Source organism: Macaca mulatta, chromosome 15 (genome assembly GCF_049350105.2).
Source record: "Macaca mulatta isolate MMU2019108-1 chromosome 15, T2T-MMU8v2.0, whole genome shotgun sequence".
In the NCBI taxonomy this organism is placed as follows: Eukaryota; Metazoa; Chordata; class Mammalia; order Primates; family Cercopithecidae; genus Macaca; species Macaca mulatta.
The window spans coordinates 119088395-119111086 of record NC_133420.1 but is presented as its reverse complement, the minus strand read 5'-3'; the positions used below and the strand labels follow the sequence as shown (position 1 = coordinate 119111086).

Genomic DNA, 22692 nt, shown 5'->3' with positions numbered 1-22692 from the left:
AGGTCTAGAATGTCCCTTAAATTGCTAACCCTTTAGGAAGGCAGCCTACTACCTTCACTTTCTCGGGACCAAAATACGCAAGTGTTCTTGCCATACTATTGACACCATTCACACCCTCTGCCACGTCACAAAGCTCCACATGGTAGAACATACAATGACCCACTTGCCTTTAGAAATCACTCCCGCAATCTTGGTAGTTATTTTTTTGAGCACACATTAAGAGAATGGGATTCTGTTGGAAGTGATAAAGCAGCTAGCTTTACTTAGAATGTGAGGACCAATGTTATAACTCCATACCAGAAACTGAATTAGTGATGCAATGTAAAAAAAAAAATTTTTTTTTTTTTTTTTTGGAGACCGAGTCTTGCTCTGTTGGCCAGGCTGGAGTGCGATGGTGCAATCTCACCTCACTGCAACCTCCATCTCTCGGGCTCAAGCAATTCTCCTGCATCAGCCTCCCGAGTAGCTGGGATTACAGGTGTGTGCCACCACGTCCGGCTAATTTTTTTTGTATATTTAGTAGAGATGGGGTTTCACCATGTTGGCCAGGCTGGTCTCAAACTCCTGACCTCAGTAATCTGCCCACCTTAGACTCCCAAGTGCTGGGAGTACAGGCGTGAGCCACCACGCCCGGCTGGGATGTCCAAAAATTCAAGGTGAATTTTAACATCTGCAAACTTCTCCCCCTAGAAATATAACCAACTTTTAACACTTTTCCAAAGATCAACTATTTCAGGTTATATTTGAAAGAAAAAGACTAATTAAATACATCCTGCATCTAAGGCTTAAAGGTAGAAACAAAGATAATGATGGTTACTTTTCTGTAGTATTCAACAGATAAACTTTATTGGGCACAACTGTCTGTTTTAAAAGAATGTAGCTTCCCTCTCTGTAGGAATACATTCTGAAAGCAGACCTGCTATTTAAGTCACTACTTATCTAGTCATGAGCTTAGACTGCAACCTCCAGCCCCATGTTTTACAAATGAACTAAGAAGACAATTTAGTGTTCATGAACGCTAAGACAATGCAAAAGCAAACGTAAAACACAGATATATCTCTTTGGACTGGGCGCAGTGGCTCATGCCCACTGCACTTTGGGAAGCCAAGGCGGGTGGATCAGCTGAGGTCAGGAATTTGAGACCAGCCAGGCCAACATGGTGAAACCGTTTTTATTAAAAATAAAAAAATTAGCCGGGTGTGGTGGCAGGCACCTGTAATCCCAGCTACTCGAGAGGCTGAAGCAGGAGAATAGCTTGAACCCAGGAGGTGGAGGTTGCAGTGAGCTGAGATCATGAAACTGCACTCCAGCATGGGCGACAGAGTGAGACTCCGTCTCAAGAAAAAAACAAACATAGATGTGTCACTTTATTCATAAAAATTAGATGTACAGTCTTCTCAATCACAATGAAGTAGAAAACGTGAAACATCCTACTAAACTTTTAACACTGCTTATTACAATTTTTATGTATGCTAGAAGATGCTAGTGTTCTAAAAAAGATGTAACAACTAAAATATTCCTAAAACCAAACATTATATGACAAGCAAAATCGACTGCATGGAACTGAAAGTGTAATCTCAAACATCAAAAATAAAGCCAGCCGGGCGTGATGACTCGCACCTGTAATCCCAGCACTTTGGGAGGCTGAGGTGGGAGGAACACTTGAGTCCAGAAGTTTAGGACCAGCCTGAGCAACACAGTGGAGAACCCATCTATGAAAGAAAGAAAGAAAGAAAAAACAAAGCAAAACATGGTAAGGCCTTAAGTGATGCCCGATGATGACAGGCCAGCTGAACGGCGGCATGCCCTGTGCCAGGCATAGGCCTGCACTGTGCTCACTTGTCTTTGACACGCTGCTCTCTCCTAAAGGACTGCTCTGAAAATGACCACAGTTTTGTCCTTAGTAGCATCCATCAGATTTAGATTAAATTAAGAATCTAGTAGCTACTTTAATCTAGTGCTTAAAGCTACTTTACCACAGTATTACAGAAAAACTAGAAGTAACATTTTGTTAAAACCAGGTCCCCAGTACATAAAACAGAGAGTAAACACAGTGCAGGATAAAGACTGACTTTAGGAAAAAGAGTTACTGCTGATGTCATTTCTCTAACAGTCGTCAGACTTTTCTATGAGAAGGCCAGAGGCTCACACTTGTATACACAACGTGCAGGTGCAGGGAAGACCAAGGAAAGCAGCTATCCAATTTTTTACAAAGCCATACAGAGACAAGTTCAAGGAAAAAGCTTTAAGAGTTATTTTCACAATCTGTACGTGAAGACAATTCACAATGCTGCCACTCAACCCTGGGTTGTTAACAACTGTTAACCTATGTTAACATCAAGGTTGGTTTTGTTTTCTATTTTTTTAAACAGAGTCTTGCACAGACTCTGTCGCCCAGGCTGGAGTGCAGTGGCACGATCTCAGCTCAATGCAACCTCCGCCTCCAGGGTTCAAGCTATTCTTCTGCCTCAGCCTCCCGAGTAGCTGGGATTACAGGCGTGCACCACAAAACCCGGCTAGCTTTTTTGTATTTTTAGTAGAGACGGGGTTTCACCATACTGGCCAGGCTGGTCTTGAACTCCTGACATTGTGATCCATCCACCTTGGCCTCCCAAAGTCCTGGGATTACAATAGGCATGAGTCACTGCGCCCAGCCCAACATAAAGTTTTTAAAAGACTTTCTGTCCTTTCACATTATAATGTGCTTCAGTAATTCCAACATAGAAACAGATAATTTTAAATGTATATATAATCTTCTTACCCTATTAAGGATTTTAGGTAGTTTGTGTGGTACATAAAGCTCTTAACTTTCCCCCCAGAAAGCATAAATTGAAAATGAGAAAGAGGATGGTAAAAGCAGAGCCAGGAGTAAGCCTACTCACTCACTGAACAGTCAATGTAAAAAAAACAAATGCACAGCAAGGCCCCGTACTTCTGTGTCACCTCAGAGCTGGGGAGGGGCCGACGCACCACTTGGACCAGTGCCCTCACTAAAAAATTAAGTAGCAGCCGGGCGTGGTGGCTCACGCCTGTTAATCTCAGCACTTTGGGAGGCAGAAGCAGGTGGATCACCTGAGGTCAGGAGTTTGAGACCAGCCTCAACATGGAGAAACCCCGTCTCTACTGAAAATACAAAATTGGCTGGGTGTGGTGGTGCATGCCTGTAAACCCAGCTACTCGGGAGGCTGAGGCAGGAGAATTGCTTGAACCTGTGATGCGGAGGTTGCGGTGAGCCGAGATCGCGCCATTGCACTCCAGACTGGGCAACAAGAGTGAAACGCTGTCTCAAAAAAAAAAAAAAATAATAATAATAATAAATAAATAAATACATACATAAGCAGAAAGAATGCCAATGTCATGTTTAGGCAAACTTATGTGCCATGACATTTTTCAAAAACCGTCTGCTACTTGGTTTACCAATATCAATCATAAGGGAAGACAGAGACTCTAGGAATGGCTAGAGAAGTAACTTAGACTCAATGAAGTCTCTCAACTCCACATGCTGCCTAAAAACTTAGTACATGACACAGAACAAACCAATTACTATAAAAATTAAGTATAAGATTGCAGATTATGAGCAAAAGAAATCTAGGCTTTTTAAGTCTCCTGTATGGTTAAAAAAAACAGGTTTATGAAGATATTACTTTCATGATATATTGAAGTGTCTTTAAAATATAAAGTTATCTGGCTAGGTGCCATGACTCACGCCTATAATCTCAGCACTTTGGGAGGCTGAGGAGGGTGGAATGCTTGAGCCCAGCAGTTCGAGACCAGCCTTGGCAACATGGCTGAAACCCTGTCTCTACCAAAAATACAAAGATTAGCCAGTCCCATAACCCAGTCTCAAAATAAATAAGCAAATGAATATATTTAAAAATTAAAGTATCTATATTCTTGTGATGAAAAATTTTTTAAATTTCTTCAGCATACTTTCTCTCCAAAAAGACATCGTTTATTTACTTTTTTTAGTTATGGAAAATTTTTTTTTTTTAAGTTCCGGGATACATGCACAGAACGTGCAGGTTACATAGGTATATGTGTGCTATAGTGGAGGCATTTATTTTTTAAGCACAAAAACAATTTTGGGTTATAATTCCTAGTATACAGAGACACAGATGCCTACATTCTAATGACTAATATAAAACCTTTTATTTGGCAATTTGGAAATAAACACTTTTTAGATATTAACTTATGAAATATGGTTACAGAAAATTATTCACAGAAAATATAACACTATAGATGGATTACTCAAATCACTCCAATGAAGTAATTTACTTGAGGTGTTCATAAAGCAGCTCAGAGTCTGGGCACAAAATAGAGATCTGAGTCTTCATTCCTCTGTAATCCTGCGTGAGATACTCAATCTCTGCCCCTTCCTCAAAAGACTGTTAAGAACAAAATAAAATAGCGTGGAAAGTGCTTGGCAAGGTACTTATTAAGCATTTATGAATGCTTTATTAGTATCAAATGCTTTTGTCATCACAGAGTTTAATTGTACCAGAAACAAAAATTCTCCAACAGAGTGATGACTGCTTTAAATAGGGGAGTTGATTCATTCGTTTACAAATACTAGTCATCAACTTTCAAACTTCAGACTAAACTCTGTTATATTTTTGGAGCGATATTTACAGAGCTGTACCCGCGATAGATACCACAGACAGACAATGAATAATCTACCTTCAGCAAGGAAGGTCAGAAAATCCAGACTCAAGACGGGCACCTGTGCTTCCCAATGGCTCATTTCCTCCCTAAACTACAGACTTCTTCCACCAAAGCCGGAGTAGACCCTGTCTTCAGTTCACCTCAGTAACCTCCACGGTCTTGGGGCATAGACACTGCACTGACACAAACCTAGAAGCCCGGTGTCCCGAAGCCCCAGTTTGCACTCATCCCTCACCAAGTATCAACCATTCTCCCAAAAGCAGGTCAATATCCTGGACTTAAGCACGAGATCCTTTGGCCAAAATGAATTGGGAAACATTTTTTTAAAAAAACACTAATTAAAACATGCCATAAATTCCACTTTTTACCTCGTTGATTAAAATAATCAAGAAAGATAAAACATACATAGGTGTTAATATTAGGATGGTGCAAAAGTAACTGCATTTTTTGCCATACAAGCAATGGTAAAACTGCTATTACTTTGGCACGAGCTTGTATTACTTTCATTTTTTTATATCTTAGCATTGAGAAAGTGATTTTTCACTATAGAATCCCATTGTTTATTATTTAAATATGAGTAAAAGCATTATAAGAAATATTCAAAGCAAGAATAGATATGAAAGTATAAAATACACATTATTTAACTCTATTTAAAAGAATTTTTTTTAAGATCTTGTAAAGTTGAATTTTATCAATGTCAAACTGCAAACTTCAATATTTAATATATGTGTGGTATCGATGATTGCCTCCTCTTCTTTCAGGTATTATTGAATATTATCAATCAAATAAAAATTCTATTTCTTTCCGTTTCTATGCATATCTGACATTTACATGTGGTGAAAAGGTTACTTGGCCCAAAAACTTCTCAGGATCAAGTTTAACACATCACAATTTGCTCATGAGCACAAACTTTACAGTCAGGAGTTGCACATAAAGGGTTTATTTTAAATGTTTTAAGGATAAGATAGAGTTACATCATAATTATAAAAATTACTTACAGAATTAACAGATTTATATTGTGTATACTTCTAAATGCAGAGAACAGGGAACTGTCTACACATTGTATAAAATAAAATTAAAATTAAAAATGAATTCAAGCTTGAAAGATGAGGTCATTTACCTAATTTTAAAATGTGAACACGAAGACCTCTGACCTGTACACATTCATTCCAACTGCACTAATGATGGAAAACACAAAGAGCGCAGCATTTCCAAGGAACCACAGACATTTCAACCATAATTATTTTGTTATAATAATTGTTCCTGTTTTGTCTTTGGAGAACTTTCATTTTTTTAAGACAATCAGCTTAAGAGTGTTTTCAGGCACTACAATTTGTGACAATCGGAACAGTCTTCTAATGGGTCTACAGTGTTCAGAGATTCAAGCCCAATGCACTTCGTGGTTTGGCACATAAAACGATAAAAGAAACGAAATCTGATTTAGAAGTAACTGTGATTTTTTTTAAAGAAAACACAGTCCCTTCAAATGCTGCATGACATTTACAACTGGAAAATCACCTTCTGTTGGCACTACATTTGCTTCACCAGTGCATTTTTATCCTAAAACCACTAAAACGGCACAGTAAGCAAATATACAGGAAACTGAAAACAAATAAAAATAAAGAAAACAAAAAAACCTAAATATCTTTAACATGCAATTTTAGTCAGTTACATTGAACATTCTACTTAGAATAGAGCATGCAAAAAAGGATGGTCTGCTTTTAAGATTTTTCTCTGAAGTTTTACGTGGCAGCCTGACATCACACACGCACGCACACACAATACAATAATACTAGAGCAGGTAAATGAGAAAGGCCGATAAATTTTATACATAGATTCATGTCTTGTGTTGTCACAAGTCCCATGATACTTTTGGAAATTAATGTTGAATTCCTGGAACAAGGAACCAACATTCAGATACCAGAAAAATGCAAGCAATGCATGCAGATCTGACACGTGAGCCTAAAACGAAGCCCAAGATACAAGGGCTTGGGAGCAGAATTAGTCATAGCGTCATTAAGTGTGGTGTAAGCCACCAAAAGAAAGACAGAACGGGGGAAAATGGGGAGAGAAAAAAAAAATCTTCCCTTTCCCTCAGCCCTAAAGGCAATAAATGGAACAATGATTAAACTCATCGTCATCATCACCATCATCATGTTGCATTCACCTAGAAACTGGGAGACCATGTGGTATAAAAAAAGTCATTAAAGTTGCTTGCAGAAAAACCACAATGCAAGTCATTAAGTAATGCTAGAAATGTCTCAATTGACCCAACCCTCAAGATACTTCAAAATGAACTTTATTTTTCCACCCAAAGTGACCGAGCCAAGTTCTGCACAGTCCGTGCATGCTGGACACACTTGCAAACTCCTGCACTGTAATGTCAGTCTGGCCTCCAGGAGCCAGGCTCAGCTTCGAGATTTACATGCAGGGACTCTTAAAGAGTCAACAGGAAAACACATAGCAGATCTGCAGAATAACACCTGTTCACACACGAGAAGCACCTATGACTTGGGTATCACACTGCTTTCAGAAGCTTGTCCCTGGCTGCCCACAGTGAAGCACCAGGGACAGAGCGACTGCAGCTGTGGACAGAAAACTGAGGTACTGTGTTTACATGGTGAGTGGTCGTTACCATCCAACAGCACAAGGCACAAAAAATGGGCATCAAGCAAACCATGCATAACGAGGCCTGGAAACCATCAAGAACAGCCACAAAAGAGGTCACTCGGACCTCTGATTCAAACTTTTGGTGTTTGAGTGATAAGCATGCACGTTTAGGCTCTGCCCAAATATCAGGGAGGATTTCCAATCTCCACAAGAGACTGGTTTCACATATGGCCTTTCTCCTGGTTATCAAACCACCAGGGTTCCTCCAAAACAAAGTGAGAGCAGCTGTTTTGCTGATCAACCAATCACACTAGCAGTTCTATTTCAGTTTAAAACAACCTTGCAGGAATTAACCACATAAAGACTCCGTGGCTAAGGGCTGCTATTACTTACACCCACCAAGCGAACACAAACGGCTGGCTTTCTTCTATGGTAACGCATCACTGACATGCAAACCCCAAGGGGCCACTGAATGGAATGAATCCACATTAACAGCACACCTGGAGCAGGAACATGCACCCCACAAGGTGTCAGGAGACTAAGCTGCTATTTGTCTAGACATTCTTTGTGAGGAAAAGCCAGGGGGTAGGGGAAAGGGGTGGGTTGAAAGTTTCTGACCATAATTATACATTAGCAATAATAGTAATAAAAATTTAAAAGTCCCAGAGAGCTTGTTAGAAGGCAACAATGCCACTCAAAACTTACACTTCCAATATAAAAGCACAGTATTCTTCCAGAAACTTACCAAAAACACGCAAACCAGTCATGTATTGTTGCCTTTTAAATTCATGTACTGAAATCCAGATTACCGATTTGTACACAATGTACCACATGTGCTGTCCAAAATACACCTACATTACACTGTGTGGAACAAGGACCTGGGCTTTGCTAAAAAGAATTTATGATTAAAATGTAACAACAACAACAAAAAAAATTCAAAGCTTAGAATTAAAGGTAGCCTTTTACCCAGATTCTTCACCAGATTGTAAAATTCTAATGAGTCATTAACTGTTCACAAGTAATTCATATTTGGACTTATGGTTTAAGGGCTCCAGATTGAAAAGGTGCTCTGAACTTCTGATTTTTTGAAACAAGCTGAAATGTTCCCATATGCTTCCTGTGCCCAAAGTTTAATTTGAAATAAAGAGCAGTAATATCATAACCATGACTGACTTGGGTAAAGCACTCCTGTTAAACTCAAGAAAATTATGTCACCCCCATACTAATAATCCACAAAGAAAAGACTGCCAGTGGGGTGTGTGGGGAGTATGGGGTGTGTGTGGGGTGTGTGTGTGTGTGTGTGTGTACACATGTATCTGTGTGTATATATTATATATGTATACACACATATAGATATAGGTAGATACAGATACATATATCTCAAAAAAGGCAATAACGAAAACATCAAACTATGCTTGCATTGTGGCGGCAGAATAAGAGGGTTAAGGTGAGGGGGAAAATGGTTAAGATCTATTACAATTTTAAATGACTATGATACTAGCTTAACTTTTACCAAACTTGCCTGTAACTCCCCTCCAAATAGACAGACTTCTTTTAAAAGAAAGGGGTTCTCCTTACACAAAATGCTTTGTGTTCACATCAATCTGTACTATTCAGAACAAAACCAGTTCTGCTGGCAGAGATTGTGGGTTCGCAGGGACATTTAAGCTTTCATTAAACTGGAAAGCAATCAAGTCTTTATGTCTACAAATAATACATTTCATAGTTCCACAAATTTGGCAGTTTGTGATGACATCTAGGATGTTTTCACCAAATCGTAGACATAAATATGGAAATCATCATCAAACTTGATGAAATAGACGGAGGGCTTGGCTTCTACTTGATGAATGACCATGCCAGTCCTTTTGGAGCCATCTTCTTTGGCATATTCCACTTGTTTGCCTACCAGGCTGTCCACAACTTCTCCTGGTTCCCTTTCTGCTGGAGGTGAATCATCTATATTTAAAAAAAAAAAAGAGAGAGAGAGAGAGAAAATTTCTAAAACAATTTTTAGATATAAATCAACTCATATTTATTTTCATAACTTAAAAAAAATTTTTTTTTAATACCCTGAATTCATGATTATCTAGACCAGGAGTCAGCAAACATTTTCGTAAAAGACAAGGCAGTAAATATTTCAGGCTTACGGGCATATGGTCTCTGTCCCAACTGCTGAACTCTGCCACTGCAGCACGAAAGCAGCCACTGATGATATGCATATAAACAGATGTGGCTGTGTTCCAATAAAACCTTTTATCATAGTTTGCCGACCCCCATCTAGATATATGAACAATTTTAAAAATCATAACCAAAAATTCATTTGGTCCATATTTAATCTGTAGCTGTAATTAAATGAAAATAAGTTTGAGTGGCTTTGAAATATAATTTGAAAGCAGACAATTCCTACAGGGATTACTGAGAATATGGCACATATTTAAAATGCCTAAGTACCATTGGTTTACTCTGAATCCTTAAAGCCTCTTCTCCCTCAACTTCACTGCATTTCACATCATCTTCCTAACTCAGTTCCAAAATTTAAGTTTTCTATGCTTTAAAAATTGGTACTGAATGAACTTCACCCCAGGACAAGTACAGGGGAATCTCTGAGGATGGCCCAGGCATCTGTACTGCCTAAAAGGTCCCCAAGATTAATGTACTGCTTCTGGCCTCTAAGAAAACCCACAGCAACAGCAAACCATCACCACCAACCAAAAAAAACAAAGTAAAAGAAAAAAAGAAAGGGGGCTTGCTAAGCAGTTACAATTCTATTTTAAGAAACTGCATGGGTTCTGAAAAACTCAAAGCTCTTTTCCTCACAGTGGCAGGTGGCCTTCAGGTAGGTTTGGAAACCAGAGGTTCCAGCTACATAAGACAGTCCACGTTATCCTGGCACAACTGGTAGCAATGCCATTTTACTCTCACAGGTATCCTGGTGTGGACCATATAACGTACATCTATTAACAGTAGTCTGCCTCTTTGGTTACAATAAATTCTCTCACTGAATGACAATCCAAAAACTGCTACTGTGATCTCTGGTACTAAGAGTCACAAGCAATAAAAATAAAACATCTGAGCATAATCAGTTCTTTTAAAAGAATAAAGAAATATAAGCTGAACTCTTTTCTTTAAAAATGATCTTCCCTTAAGCAGTATCATCATACTGTCATATTTTTATGGCACTTTCATGTTTACAAAGGAATTACAAATACACGATCGCACATAAATTTTATAGTAACTGAGCTAATCAAGGGAGTCATGTAGAGGCCTGTTTTAGCATCAGAGCTAGTATTCGAACAGGACCCTTTCAGAACTCATTAGATCAGAGCACCACCACTGTTTCTAAAGGTAAATACGCTTCCACAGCGTGTACATGCACGCACACACACGTGCACACACACACAAATGTAAGTTTGGAGAATTAACGGAGAGGGAAGATCAAAAAATGGTTAGGAAAAGTGATGGAGAATTGCAGACACCCTTGCATTTCCTATGATTAGGTTAACAGTACTTACTCTATCCATAAAAAATGTTCAAGTTACCTCATAAAGGATGGAGAAATGCTTTTTAAAGAAATGATCTCATGACAAATTCCCGAGTACATAATTTGAATTACCCCTTTATAACAAATGTACACAATTTTTTTTTCTTTTTGAGACAGAGTCTTGCTCTTGTTGCCCAGGCTGGAGTGAAGCAGTATGATCTTGACTCACTGCAACCTCCACCTCCCAGGTTCAAGTGATTCTTCTGCCTCAACCTCCCGAGTAGCTGGGACTACAAGCGCCCGCTACCACACTCGGCTAATTTTTTTTATTTTTAGTAGAGACCAGGTTTCACCATATTGACCAGGCTGGCCTCGAACTCCTGACCTCAGGTGATCTGCCCGCCTCGGCCTCCCAAAGTGCCGGGATTACAGGCATGAGCCACAATGCCCAGACCCAAAATTTTAAAAATATATATCAAAGTAGTAGAAATTCAAAGCCAGATGAGCAAATTAGTACATTAACTTCTTCATAGGAAGAATTAAAAAAAAAAAAAGAAATAGAAATGACTGACACATGGCTAATGTATGGAGAGGGCCTATCAGTTACATCTGTCCAAGGTCAGAGATTCATGTGTTTGAAGAAAGGCCACTGAGTAGTTTTTAAAGGAACAAACTTAACCAAAAGCAAAATTAAGAAAACAATTCAATTCATATGTATAATAGCATCAAAAAGGATAAAATCCTTCGAAGTAAATTTAATAAAAGAAATGCGGGGCCGGGCGCAGTGGCTCACACCTGTAATCCCAGCATTTTGCGAGGCCGAGGCAGGAGGATCACGAGGTCAGGAGATTGAGACCATGCTGGCCAATATGGTGAAACCCCATCTCTACTAAAACTACAAAAATTAGATGGGTATGGTGGCGCATGCCTGTAATCCCAGCTACTTGGGAGGCTAAGGCAGGAGAACTGCTTCAACCTGGGAGTCAGAGGTTGCAGTAAGCCAAGATTGTGCCACTGCTCACCAGCCTGGCGACAGAACAAGACTCCATCTCAAAATAAATAAATAAATAAAAAGTGGCCAGGCACGGTGGCTCAACCTGTAATCCCAGCACTTTGGGAGGCCGAGGGTGGGTGGATCACCTGAGGTCCTCAGGAGTTCAAGACCAGCCTGGTCAACATGGTGAAACCTCGTCTCTACTAAAAACACAAAAATGAGCTAGGCGAGGTGGCGTATGCCTGTAATCCCATCTACCCGGGAGGCGGAGGGAGGAGAATCGCTAGAACCTGAGAGGCAGAGGCGGCAGTGAGATCAAGCCACTGCACTCCAGCCTGGCCGACAAGACGACTCTGTCTCAGATAAAAGGAAAAAAGGGGAAAGCGAAAGTGAAAGGAAAGGAAAAAGAAATGCAATATTTTCAAAATATTGTTGAAATCAATCCACCAATCAATGAAAAAACACCCCATGCTCATGGATTAGAAGACTTGTAAAGTCTTGTTAACACTGTTAAGAGGGCAATACTCTTCAAACTGATCCACAGATTCAACACAGTCCCTATCAGAATCCCAGGGGACTTCTTTGTTCTGACAAGTTGATTCTAAAATTCGTATGAAATTGCAAGGGACCCAGAATAGCCAAAACAATCCTGAAAAAGAAAGCAGGGGCCGGGTGCAGTGGCTTACACCTGTAATCCCAGCACTTTGGGAGACTGAGGCAGGCAGATCACTTCACTCCAGGAGTTCGAGACCAGCCTGGCCAACATGGCAAAACCCCATCTCTACAGAAAATATTAAAGTTCGCCAAATGTGGTGGCACGTCTGTAATTCCAGTTCCTTGGGAGGCGGTGGTTGCAACGAGCCAAGATCGTGCCACTGTACTCCAGCCTGAGCAACAGAGTGCAACTGTCTCAAAAAAAAAAAAGGAAGAAAAAAAAAAGCAGGACTCAAACTTTGTCAACTGATTTATTTATTTATTTATTTTTTTGAGACGGAGTCTCGCTCTGTCGCCCAGGCTGTAGTGCAATGGTGCGGTCTTGGCTCACTGCAACCTCCACTTCCCAGGTTCAAGTGATTCTCCTGCTTCAGCCTCCCAAGTAGCTGGGATTACAGGTGCCTGCCACCATGCCTGGCTGATTTTTAGTAGAGATGGGGTTTCCCTGTGTTGCCCAGGCTGGTCTCGAACTCCTGACCTCGTGATCCACCCGCCTGGCCTCCCAAAGTGCTGGGATTACAGGCGTGAGCCACTGCGCAACAAGGATGCCAAAACCATTCAATGGGGGAAAGAATAGTCTTCGCAAAAAATCGTGCTTGGACAACTAGATAGGCAGTCACAAGCAAAAAGAAAAAAAAAAAAAAAAAAGAGGTTGGACCCCTACCTTGAAGCACAAACAAAAATTAACTTGAAAATGCATCAAAGACCTGTAAGTAAGAGCTAAAACTATAAAAACTCTTACAAGAAAACAAGGGTAAATCTTTATGACCTCAGATTTGGCAAAAGATTCTTAGGACACAAAAAGCATACTCAGCAAGAGAAAATGTAACTTGGACTTCAAAGTTTAAAACTTCTGTGCAAAGATCATCATCAAGAAAGTAAAAACAGCCCATGGAATGGTTTCTATTTGCAACATGTATCTGATAAAGGTCTTATATTTTAAAAATCGTCACAATGCAATAATGAAAGACAGATAATTCAATTTAAAAATGGGCAGGAGATATGAATAGACATTTCACCACAGATGATATAAAAAGGGCCAATAGGCCGGGCATGGTGGCTCACATCTGTAATTCCGGCCCTTTGGGAAGCCAGGTGGGTGGATCCTTTGAGGTCAGGAGTTCAAGAGGAGCCTGGCCAATATGGTGAAACCCCCTCTACTAAAAATACAAAAATTATCTGGGCATCGTGGCACGCACCTATAGTCCCAGCTACTCGGGAGGCTGAGGCAGGAGAATGGCTTGAACCCAGGAGGCGGAGGCTGCCAGTAAGCTGAGATCATGCCAATGCACTCCAGCTTGGGCAACAAAGCAAGACTCCATCTCAAAAAAAAAAAAAAAAATTTTTTTTTTTGTTTAAAGGGCCAATAAGCATATGAAAGATGCTTACATCATTACTCATCAAAGAAATGCAAATCAAAGCCACAATGAGATACCACTTCACATCCACTAGCATGGCAAGAATCAAAGTCAGGTAACAGTAAGAGTTGGTGAGAATGTGGAGAAATCAGAACTCTCATAACACTACTGTTGGAAATGTAAAATGGTCTTTTTGTTTTCAAAATTAGCCTTGCAGTTCCCCCAAACGATTAAACATAAAGTTACCATTATGACCCAGCGATTCCATTCCTAGGTATATACCCAAAGGAAATAAAACATGTCCATAGAGAAACTTGCACACAAATGTTTACAACAGCATTATTCATAAAAACCAAGAGGTGGGGAAACAACTCAGATGTCCTTTACTGGATGAATGGCTAATCAAAATGTAGTATATATCCATGCAATGCAATTGTATTTGGCCATTAAAAGGAATGAAGTACTGATATATGCTACAGTGTGAATGAAATCTCAAAACATGCTAAGGGAAAGAAGCTAGTACAAAGGACCTCACACCATATAGTCCATTCACAGAAAAGTCCACAACAGGGAAATTGACACATCAAGCACTACTGGTTGCTTAAGGCTAGGGGGTTGGAGGAATAAAGGACTGACAGCTAATAGATACAAGGCTTTCTTTTGAGGTGATGAAAATGTTCTAAAATCGACTGTGGTGAGGACTGTACCTATCTGTGCATATATTAAAAAGTACAGAATTGCACATTTTAAATGGACTAACTATATGGACTAACACAGCCGTAATGGCTCACACCTGTAATCCTAACACTTTAGGAGACCAAGACTGGCAGACTGCCTGAGCTCAGGCGTTTCAGACCACCCTGGCCAACATGGTGAAATCCATCTCTACTAAAATACAAAACAAAACAAACAAAAATTAGCCAGGCGTGGTGGTGGGTGCCTGTAGTCCCAGCCACTTAGGAGGCTGGGGCAGGAGACTTGCTTGAGCCCAGATGGCAGAGGCTGCAGTGAGACAAGACCACACCATTGCACTCCAGCCTGAGCAACAGGGCAAGACTCTGTCTCCAAAAAAATAAGTAAATAAATAAATAAATAAATAAATAAATAACACATTAAAGCTTTTCTAGGCCTAACGAAATTAGCCCAGGTCACACCCTCTTCTACCTTATCTGTGCGAACAGACTAGTTGTGGAAATAGCTAATCATCTGTCTAAACACTGACTCTGTACTCCAGTTGCTACTGAAAAGTTCTCCCAATTAACTGTTTTCTGAAATCGATGTTCTCTAAATCAGGAGTCCCGGACACCTGGGCCACGCTGCAGAGCAGATGGTGAGCAGTGGCAAAGAGAGCACTGCCACCTGAGCTCTGCCTCCTGGCCGATCAGCAGGGGCATCAGATTCTCCTAGGAGCACAAACCTTACTGTGAACTATGCATGTCAAGAATCTAGGTTGCATGTTCCTTATGGGAAATCTAACACCTCCAAAACCACCATCTCCACACCCAACACTCCCAACCCATGGAAAACTGTCTTCCACGAAACTGGTTCCTGGTGACAAAAAGGCTGAAGACTGCTGTTCTGAAGTTCAAGTATTTACAGATGAAATAATCAACGTCTTGGGGTTAGCTTCAAAATAATTGCATTGGGGGAATTAATAGATAAAACTAGACAAGCAATGAGACAATAACCGTTAAAGCTGAGCAGGGGTACACAGTGACGTATTTTACTGGTCCCTATTCCATCATGCTTTTAAATAAAAGCAATAAGTAATATGTAGTAGTGTTAATTATAAAAAAACTTGTATCTTATTATAGAAGTCAAGCAGAACTGATTATCAAATATTTTCTTATCTAAAATTCATGACAACCGGATGAAAAATTTCAAAGGCTGTGTTTGTGCATGACTAAAATAATCATCATATATCCAGAAATAAAAATGTATCTGCAAAAAAGCCAATCAAATATCTTGCACTAAAGTCCAAATCCCTTCTAATTACCAAAAATAAAAGTTGCCAATATATACTTACTGGAATCAGGCATAATGCGAAGGTCGCCTTCTTTGTAATCATCTAAGAGTTGGTACATGTACAAGACAGGGTCTTTCTCATAGGTAATGTAAAACCATGTGTTCATGACAGGTGCACGTGCTAAGACCATTCCCCTCCACTCATCTTTAGAACCATCCTCTGTCTCAAACATATGTTCCACTGCTTTGCCAATCATTGTGTCTGCCAAGTGTGCATCGCTGATTCGAGATGTTGCTGGGGATTTAAAAAAAAAAAAAAAAAAGTTGACAAAGCGTTTCACTGATTACCGACTATGAAGACTGAATCTACAAAAGAAGGCTACCTGAAATTTTGTCCATGCAATGTATTAGCAAGCATCAGAATCTGGGAAAGCTTTAAAAAGTACAAAAACCAAAGACAAACTACTGGGCCCCAGCTCAGAGATGGATTCAACAGGAATAGAAGTATTTTGTCCCAAGTTGGTTAACTGAAAAAAACATGATTTTTTAAAAAATTTTTCTGGACTTATCTGCTCTTGGTTCTGTACCCAAATCAAAAGTTTTAACTGTTCATTCAAGGTATAAAATAATTTTTGTTACTGTTTACTTAACAGTTAAATTTTGAGATAATTTCAGACTTACAGAAGAATTGCAAAAACAGTAGAGTTCACTTTGCTTCTCCTGTATTAGCATCTTACATAACCACAGAACGTTTATTTAAAACTTAGAAATTAACCTATTCAAGGCACAGAGTTTTTTTTTTTTTTTTTTTTTTTTTTTTAAAGAAATTGGTGTTTGTTTTCCTTCAGTCTTATTTCCATTTTTTATTAAGGCATAGGTTTTTACTCTCTTGCTCCTACAATCTTATTCTTCGCTGCAACCAAAGTAATCACTGTGTCATTGATACCACATTGTGTGATTTAAAATGTTCCCATGCCTTTCCTTCGTAATTTGAAAAACAACCAAACTGCTCACCACGGCCCCCAAGCCCTAAGCCATCACGCCTCTGCCCTCAAGTTTTCCCATCTTCCTCCTCACTGCTCATGCCTTCTCTACTTGGCTCTTCTTCCTCTCCCATTAGGACACACTCTCCTCTGCCTGATAAGCTCTTCCCCACATCTTCAGACGGCCGGTTCCTGTTGGGGTTCTCCTCACCAACAAGGTAGCCCCACAAATTCCAGTCACATTACCCAATTTTACCTCTTAGTAACATTCACCATGATCTAAAGTTATCCCATTTTATGCATTTGTGTACTTGTTAGTTGCCTGTATATCCCAATGAAAGCAGAGACCTTCCCTTTCTTGTTTCATAACTAGATCATAGCAGGTCAGTATTTTGTATGATTTAATCAGATGCCCCATGTGGTTAGGAGCTCAGGTCTCTGAAATGATAGATTAATAGTCCTAGCCCTTAATACTTTTCTAATGAGGTGAAAATTATCACCTTCATCTTTTTAACACTGGAAAAACTATGAAGGATCCTATTGGTTTTAAGATTTCTCCAGTCCACAATTTTAGGTAACTGTCTTTATACAAAATTAAAACAATTTTCTTAAAAAAAAAAAAAAAAAAAACAATTAGCGACAGGTATGGTGGCTCACGCCTGTAATCCTAGCACTTTGGGAGTCCAAGGCGGGCGAATCACTCGAGCCCAGAAGTTTGAGGCAAGCCTGGCCAACATGACAAAACCCCGTCTCTACCAAAAATACAAAAAGTTAGCCAGGTGTGGTGGTGCAGGCCCGTAGTCCCAGCTACTCAGGAGGCCCAGGTGGTGAATCACCTAAACCTGGAAGTCGAGGCTGCAGTGAGACAAGGTGGCGCCACTGCACTCCAGCCTGGGCTACGAAGTGAGGCCCTGTCTTAACAACAACAAAAACAACCAGTTAGCACTCCTATTTTCCTCATTCAACAGAGTTCTATTTCTGTTAAATCAAAATAAACAAAAAAGTTAGATTTTCTTGATAAATGTATCGCTATTCAATTTTATCAGCATACCCTAAACTAATACATGGTTGGTTTTCTTTAAGTATGCAGTAATAATAAAAAATTACATAGAATTCCCCCCGTTTACGATACTAAAAAACCCCCACTAGTTTCTTAGGGCCAGTAGATCTCAGACTACTAGATCTCAGAACTCCATTGCATTCTTAAAAATTACTGGCTGGGCACAGTGGCTCACACCTATAATCCCAGCACTTTGAGTCCCAGGTAGGAGGACTGCTTGAGGCCAGGAGTTTGAGACCAGCCTGGGCAACATAATGAGATTTCATCTCTACAAAAAGTTAAAAATTAGCAGGCTACTGTGGTGCGCGCCTGTAGTCCCAGCAACTTGGGAGACTGAGGCAGGAGGACTGCTTGAGCCCAAGGTGTTGAGACAGCAGTGAGCCCTGATCACACCACTATACTCCAGCCTGGGTGACAAAGTGAGATCTTGTCTCTAAAAAAATAATTAAAACATAAATAGAAATTACTACACACCTAAAAAAGCATCTGTTTACATAGATAATGCCTACCAATATTTACTACTTCGGAAAATAAAAAATATAGAAACATTTAAAAATACCTATATATCAATGTATTTTAAATTAAAAATAACTATTTCCTATCAAAATATAGTAAGAAAAGTGGCTTAATTTTTATATTTTTGCAAATCTCCTAATGTCTAGGTTTTAAAAAGAACAAGCAGATTCTCACATCTGCTTTAGCACTCAATCTGTTATGATCCGCTCTTTCAGTTCATATATAAAATCCAGCCTCTCAAAGATATGATACTGAAAAGAGTATTCTAATTGTCTTTCAGATAATTCTAGATATTCTTATATGAAACTACAAAAGTCAACAGTTAGCTCCTTAAAGGTTACAATGCAGAATCTGAAACCATTAATAAATTTGTCATACTGTTACATTAAAACTCATGTCTCCAGAACATATAAAGAACTCCCACAACTCAACAAAAATCAAATAACCTAATTAAAAAATGGTCAAAGGACGTGACTAGGTATTTCCCCAAAGATGATTTACAAGTGGCCAACAAGCACATAAAAAGATGTTAAACATCACTAATCATCAGAGAAAAAGAAATCAAAACAAAATGAGGTATCATATCACACCCATCAGGATGACCACTATGACAAAAACAGTAAATAGCAACTGCTGACTAAGGGATGGAGAACTGAAACCCTTGTGTACTGTAGGCAGGACTGGAAAATAGTACAACTGCTGTGGAAAACAGTATGGTAGTTCTACCTAAGAAATTAGAATTACGACATTAAAATTAAAATTATAATTACCCTATGATCCAGCAATCCCACTCCTGTGCCTATATCCAAAAAAACTGAAAGCAGGATCTCAAAGAAATATCTGCATATCCATGTTTACAGCAGCGCTAGTCACAATTTTACATGGTACAATTTTACATTCTACCAAGAGGCAGAAACAATCCAAATGTCCATTAATGGGTGAACAGATAAACTGTGGTATATAGATACAATGCAATGTTCTTTTCAGCCTTAAAAAGAAAGGAAATCCTGTCACACATTACAACATGAACGAACTTTGAGGACATTATGCTAAGTGAATTAAGTTATTCACAAAACAAATATTGTGTGATTCTACTTCTCTGAGATATCTAGAGTAGTCAAATTCATAGAGACAGAGTGTAGAACAGTGGTTGCCAGGGGCTGGGAATGGGAGAAACGGCATGCTGTTTTGTTTAATAGGTAGAGAGCTTCAGATTTGTAAGATGAAGAAGTTCTGGAGATCTGTTTCAACAGTGTGAATGTACTTAACACACTACTGAACTGTACACTTAAAAATGGTTAGGACAGGGCCGGGCGCGGTGGCTCAAGCCTGTAATCCCAGCACTTTGGGAGGCCGAGATGGGCGGATCACGAGGTCAGGAGATCGAGACCATCCTGGCTAACACGTTGAAACCCCGTCTCTACTAAAAAAAAATACAAAAAACTAGCCGGGCGACGTGGCGGGCGCCTGTAGTCCCAGCTACTCGGGAGGCTGAGGCAGGAGAATGACGTAAAAAAACCGGGAGGTGGAGCTTGCAGTGAGCTGAGATCCGGCCACTGCACTCCAGCCTGGGCGACAGAGCCAGACTCCGTCTCAAAAAAAAAAAAAAAAAAAAAAAAAAAAAAAAAAGGAAAAATGGTTAGGACAGTACATTTTATGCTATGTGGGTTTTTTTACAATTAAAAAAAGTAGTTAGTCTTGCACTTAGAATAGCTCTTTCACCAGTGCATGATCTGGTACCATGCACTGTTCATAAAGAAAATACTGTATTCACTAAGTTATGCAAATATTCCAAATAGATAGTGGGAAACTCTACTGTGTAACTGAGAAACAAAAGAGAGTGAAAAGCACGAATTACAGCTTAACAATATGAAATATTTCTGACCTTGCAAATCTCCTGAATGGGCTTCAGAGAACCCAAGGGTCCCCAGACCTTGCTTTGGGAACCACTGCTCTGTGACATCACATGCATTCTGGCTGACTGACTTTTTTCTCCAACTTTAGCTTAAGAAAAACATAATTTTAATTATACTCTAATGTACTGCCTGAAGCAATTGCTTCCTATGTAAAACGAAAGTGAAGAGCAAGTAATTTTTTAGACTAAAGTAGGTTGATGCCAAAGTAACTGCTGTTTTGGCCATTACTTTCAATGTCAAAAACCGCAATTACTTTTGCACCAATTTAATACGATAAATACTAAAATTAATAGCAACTATTAGCTGAATGAGGCACATACATCGCTGATTTACATAAAAGCTCTTGGATTTCTTTTTATATTGCTTTACTGTTTACAAAATCACTATTGTTGGAAACTGAGATAATCCCAAACTATGAACAACATGTAACCCTTAGTCCCATCACCAGATACTTGTATAGTTTCTATCCTTCGATGACAAAAGGACCAACAACCACAGGTCACGCAGCAATACGCAGGAACCTTCAAGTGAGCTACTTGTCGTTTCAGAAGGGGCAAAGACTAAAATTCTGCTGTTAAGATTCTTAATATATTAAAGTTTCTTATGTGGGAAATGGATTAATGCCATGATCAAGGAAGAAACGTAGGATGTGCATCAAGAGGAAGAGCAGGTGTTCAGTCACACTTAAGAAGAGATGAGAATGTTGAAAATAACAAAGATTTAATATCACTTATAGGAGTAGTAAGAAATATTTACACTTAACGAAAGATTTCTTTGAAAACTGAACCATATTTATACAGATGAGTAAAGATTTAGCAGTTGATATCTAAAGAGAAGATTAACAAAATAACTTGCTACTAAGGCAGAATTAAATTCCTAAGGAAACTCATCATATCCCAGGGACACAATGGCACAGTCTGAAGAAAAACAAAGCGAGGAGACTGAACTAATTTCTTCCCGTGACAATTTGATCCCAAAATTCCTACCTAGATATGCTGAAGCTTTATTATTTAATGGTATTGACTTTTAAAGACAATTCTAAAACTACAAACCAATATTTTAAACAAGAGCAGCATCACTGTAATAATATTTCAAAATAAATGCTTCAAAAAAAGTAGTATTAGTTTGGGTGTATCCCACCCTACTAATAAAATCAGTAATTTATTATTTACCTTAGACCTTACGCCTTAAGGAACACTTGCAAGGCAAAACTGACATTGTATGACATTTAAAAAGAGCCATTCATTTCCACAAACATTCTTCAGTCAAGCTCTGTGTATAATAAAGATCACGTTTTGGTTGCCTAAATTTTGGCTCAAAGTCCAATTATCATTTACATTGTACACAATCAAAGATACACTTTCACAGAAAGATTCTAAAATAAATGCACAGCATTCTCTTATCTTTTGTATCTGATGAGATTAACACACAGGATATTTGAGCTACTGATAACCTTACCCATCAGAGTCCAGAAAACAGTGAGCAAAAATGTTAAAAATAACCATATTATAAATGATTAAGTGGCAAACTTCTTGGGGAGAAAATACACATCTCTATATCCCTCACGCAGTTCCTTGAACTGCTTTGGATCAATTTTTGTGGTTTTCGGTGATTTAATACAATGTTTATCAAGAGGGGTGCTTGTGTTCCAATAAAAGTGAAGTATTAATAATGTAAAATAATTAAAAAAGCATCCATTTCAATATCATTTTTATAGCATATAATGCACAAATTATAAAAAGAACTTACCAACTCTATCAGGGAGGACTTCAAGCGCAGAAACTCTTTCATCTTTATTAAGTTCTAGTCCATAAACACAGTCAAATCCATCGTATTTTATAAGATACAAAGAAGGATTTACAGGCACCTGGTCCAGAACGGTTCCTTTCCACTGGGTAACAGGGCCATTCCCCTCTTTCCACCCATGCTGAATCCTGCAGCCTACGATGTTCCGCCGGGGCTGGGAAACAGGTTTGCTCGGACCCACACTGCTCCGATGTTTTCTGTATTCACACATATACACACATAAGGTATTATCTCAAAAGTATGCATGCCTAGAGCTAACATAACCACTGGCTAGCATGATCTCATTACAGATGGTCCCAACATATGTACAAACTCATGTTTGCCACATTCCTGCTTCAGGTGACTCAAGGTGGTTATCTTCCACCCCTGTACCAGTGGTGGTGACTGTGTAACATGGTACGTTAGTAATACGAGCTTGTTGTGCACTTCAACTGTGTATAGGCAGAAAAAACTACTAGTCAATAGCAACTTAAGCCCTACCATTAAGCATCAGGTTATCGGCTTTCTGAGTTTATTTTAATCCAATCAACTCAAAATTATCCAAGTTAATTAAAGAAGAAGGACTGATCCATGAAATACATGTTATCAATAATCACACAGGTATATAGCTTTATATAATATCCACTT

At 39.1% G+C, this 22692-nt stretch overlaps 1 protein-coding gene across 8 annotated transcripts in view; it reads right to left on the bottom strand.

Annotated features, from left to right (window-relative positions):
* Positions 1-5586: 5586 nt before the first annotated feature.
* The window catches only part of SPIN1 (spindlin 1), an 84175-nt gene continuing 67069 nt past the window's right edge, over positions 5587-22692 (bottom strand). For all 8 annotated transcript variants that reach the window (XM_077966702.1, XM_015118043.3, XM_077966701.1 and 5 more), the window contains 3 exons: positions 22009-22262; positions 15846-16079; positions 5587-9228 (listed from right to left, as the gene is read on the bottom strand). In XM_077966702.1, coding sequence (XP_077822828.1) covers positions 9029-9228; positions 15846-16079; positions 22009-22262 — 688 coding nt within the window. In that variant the 3' untranslated portion in view covers positions 5587-9028. The remainder of the gene's footprint in view (positions 9229-15845; positions 16080-22008; positions 22263-22692) is intronic.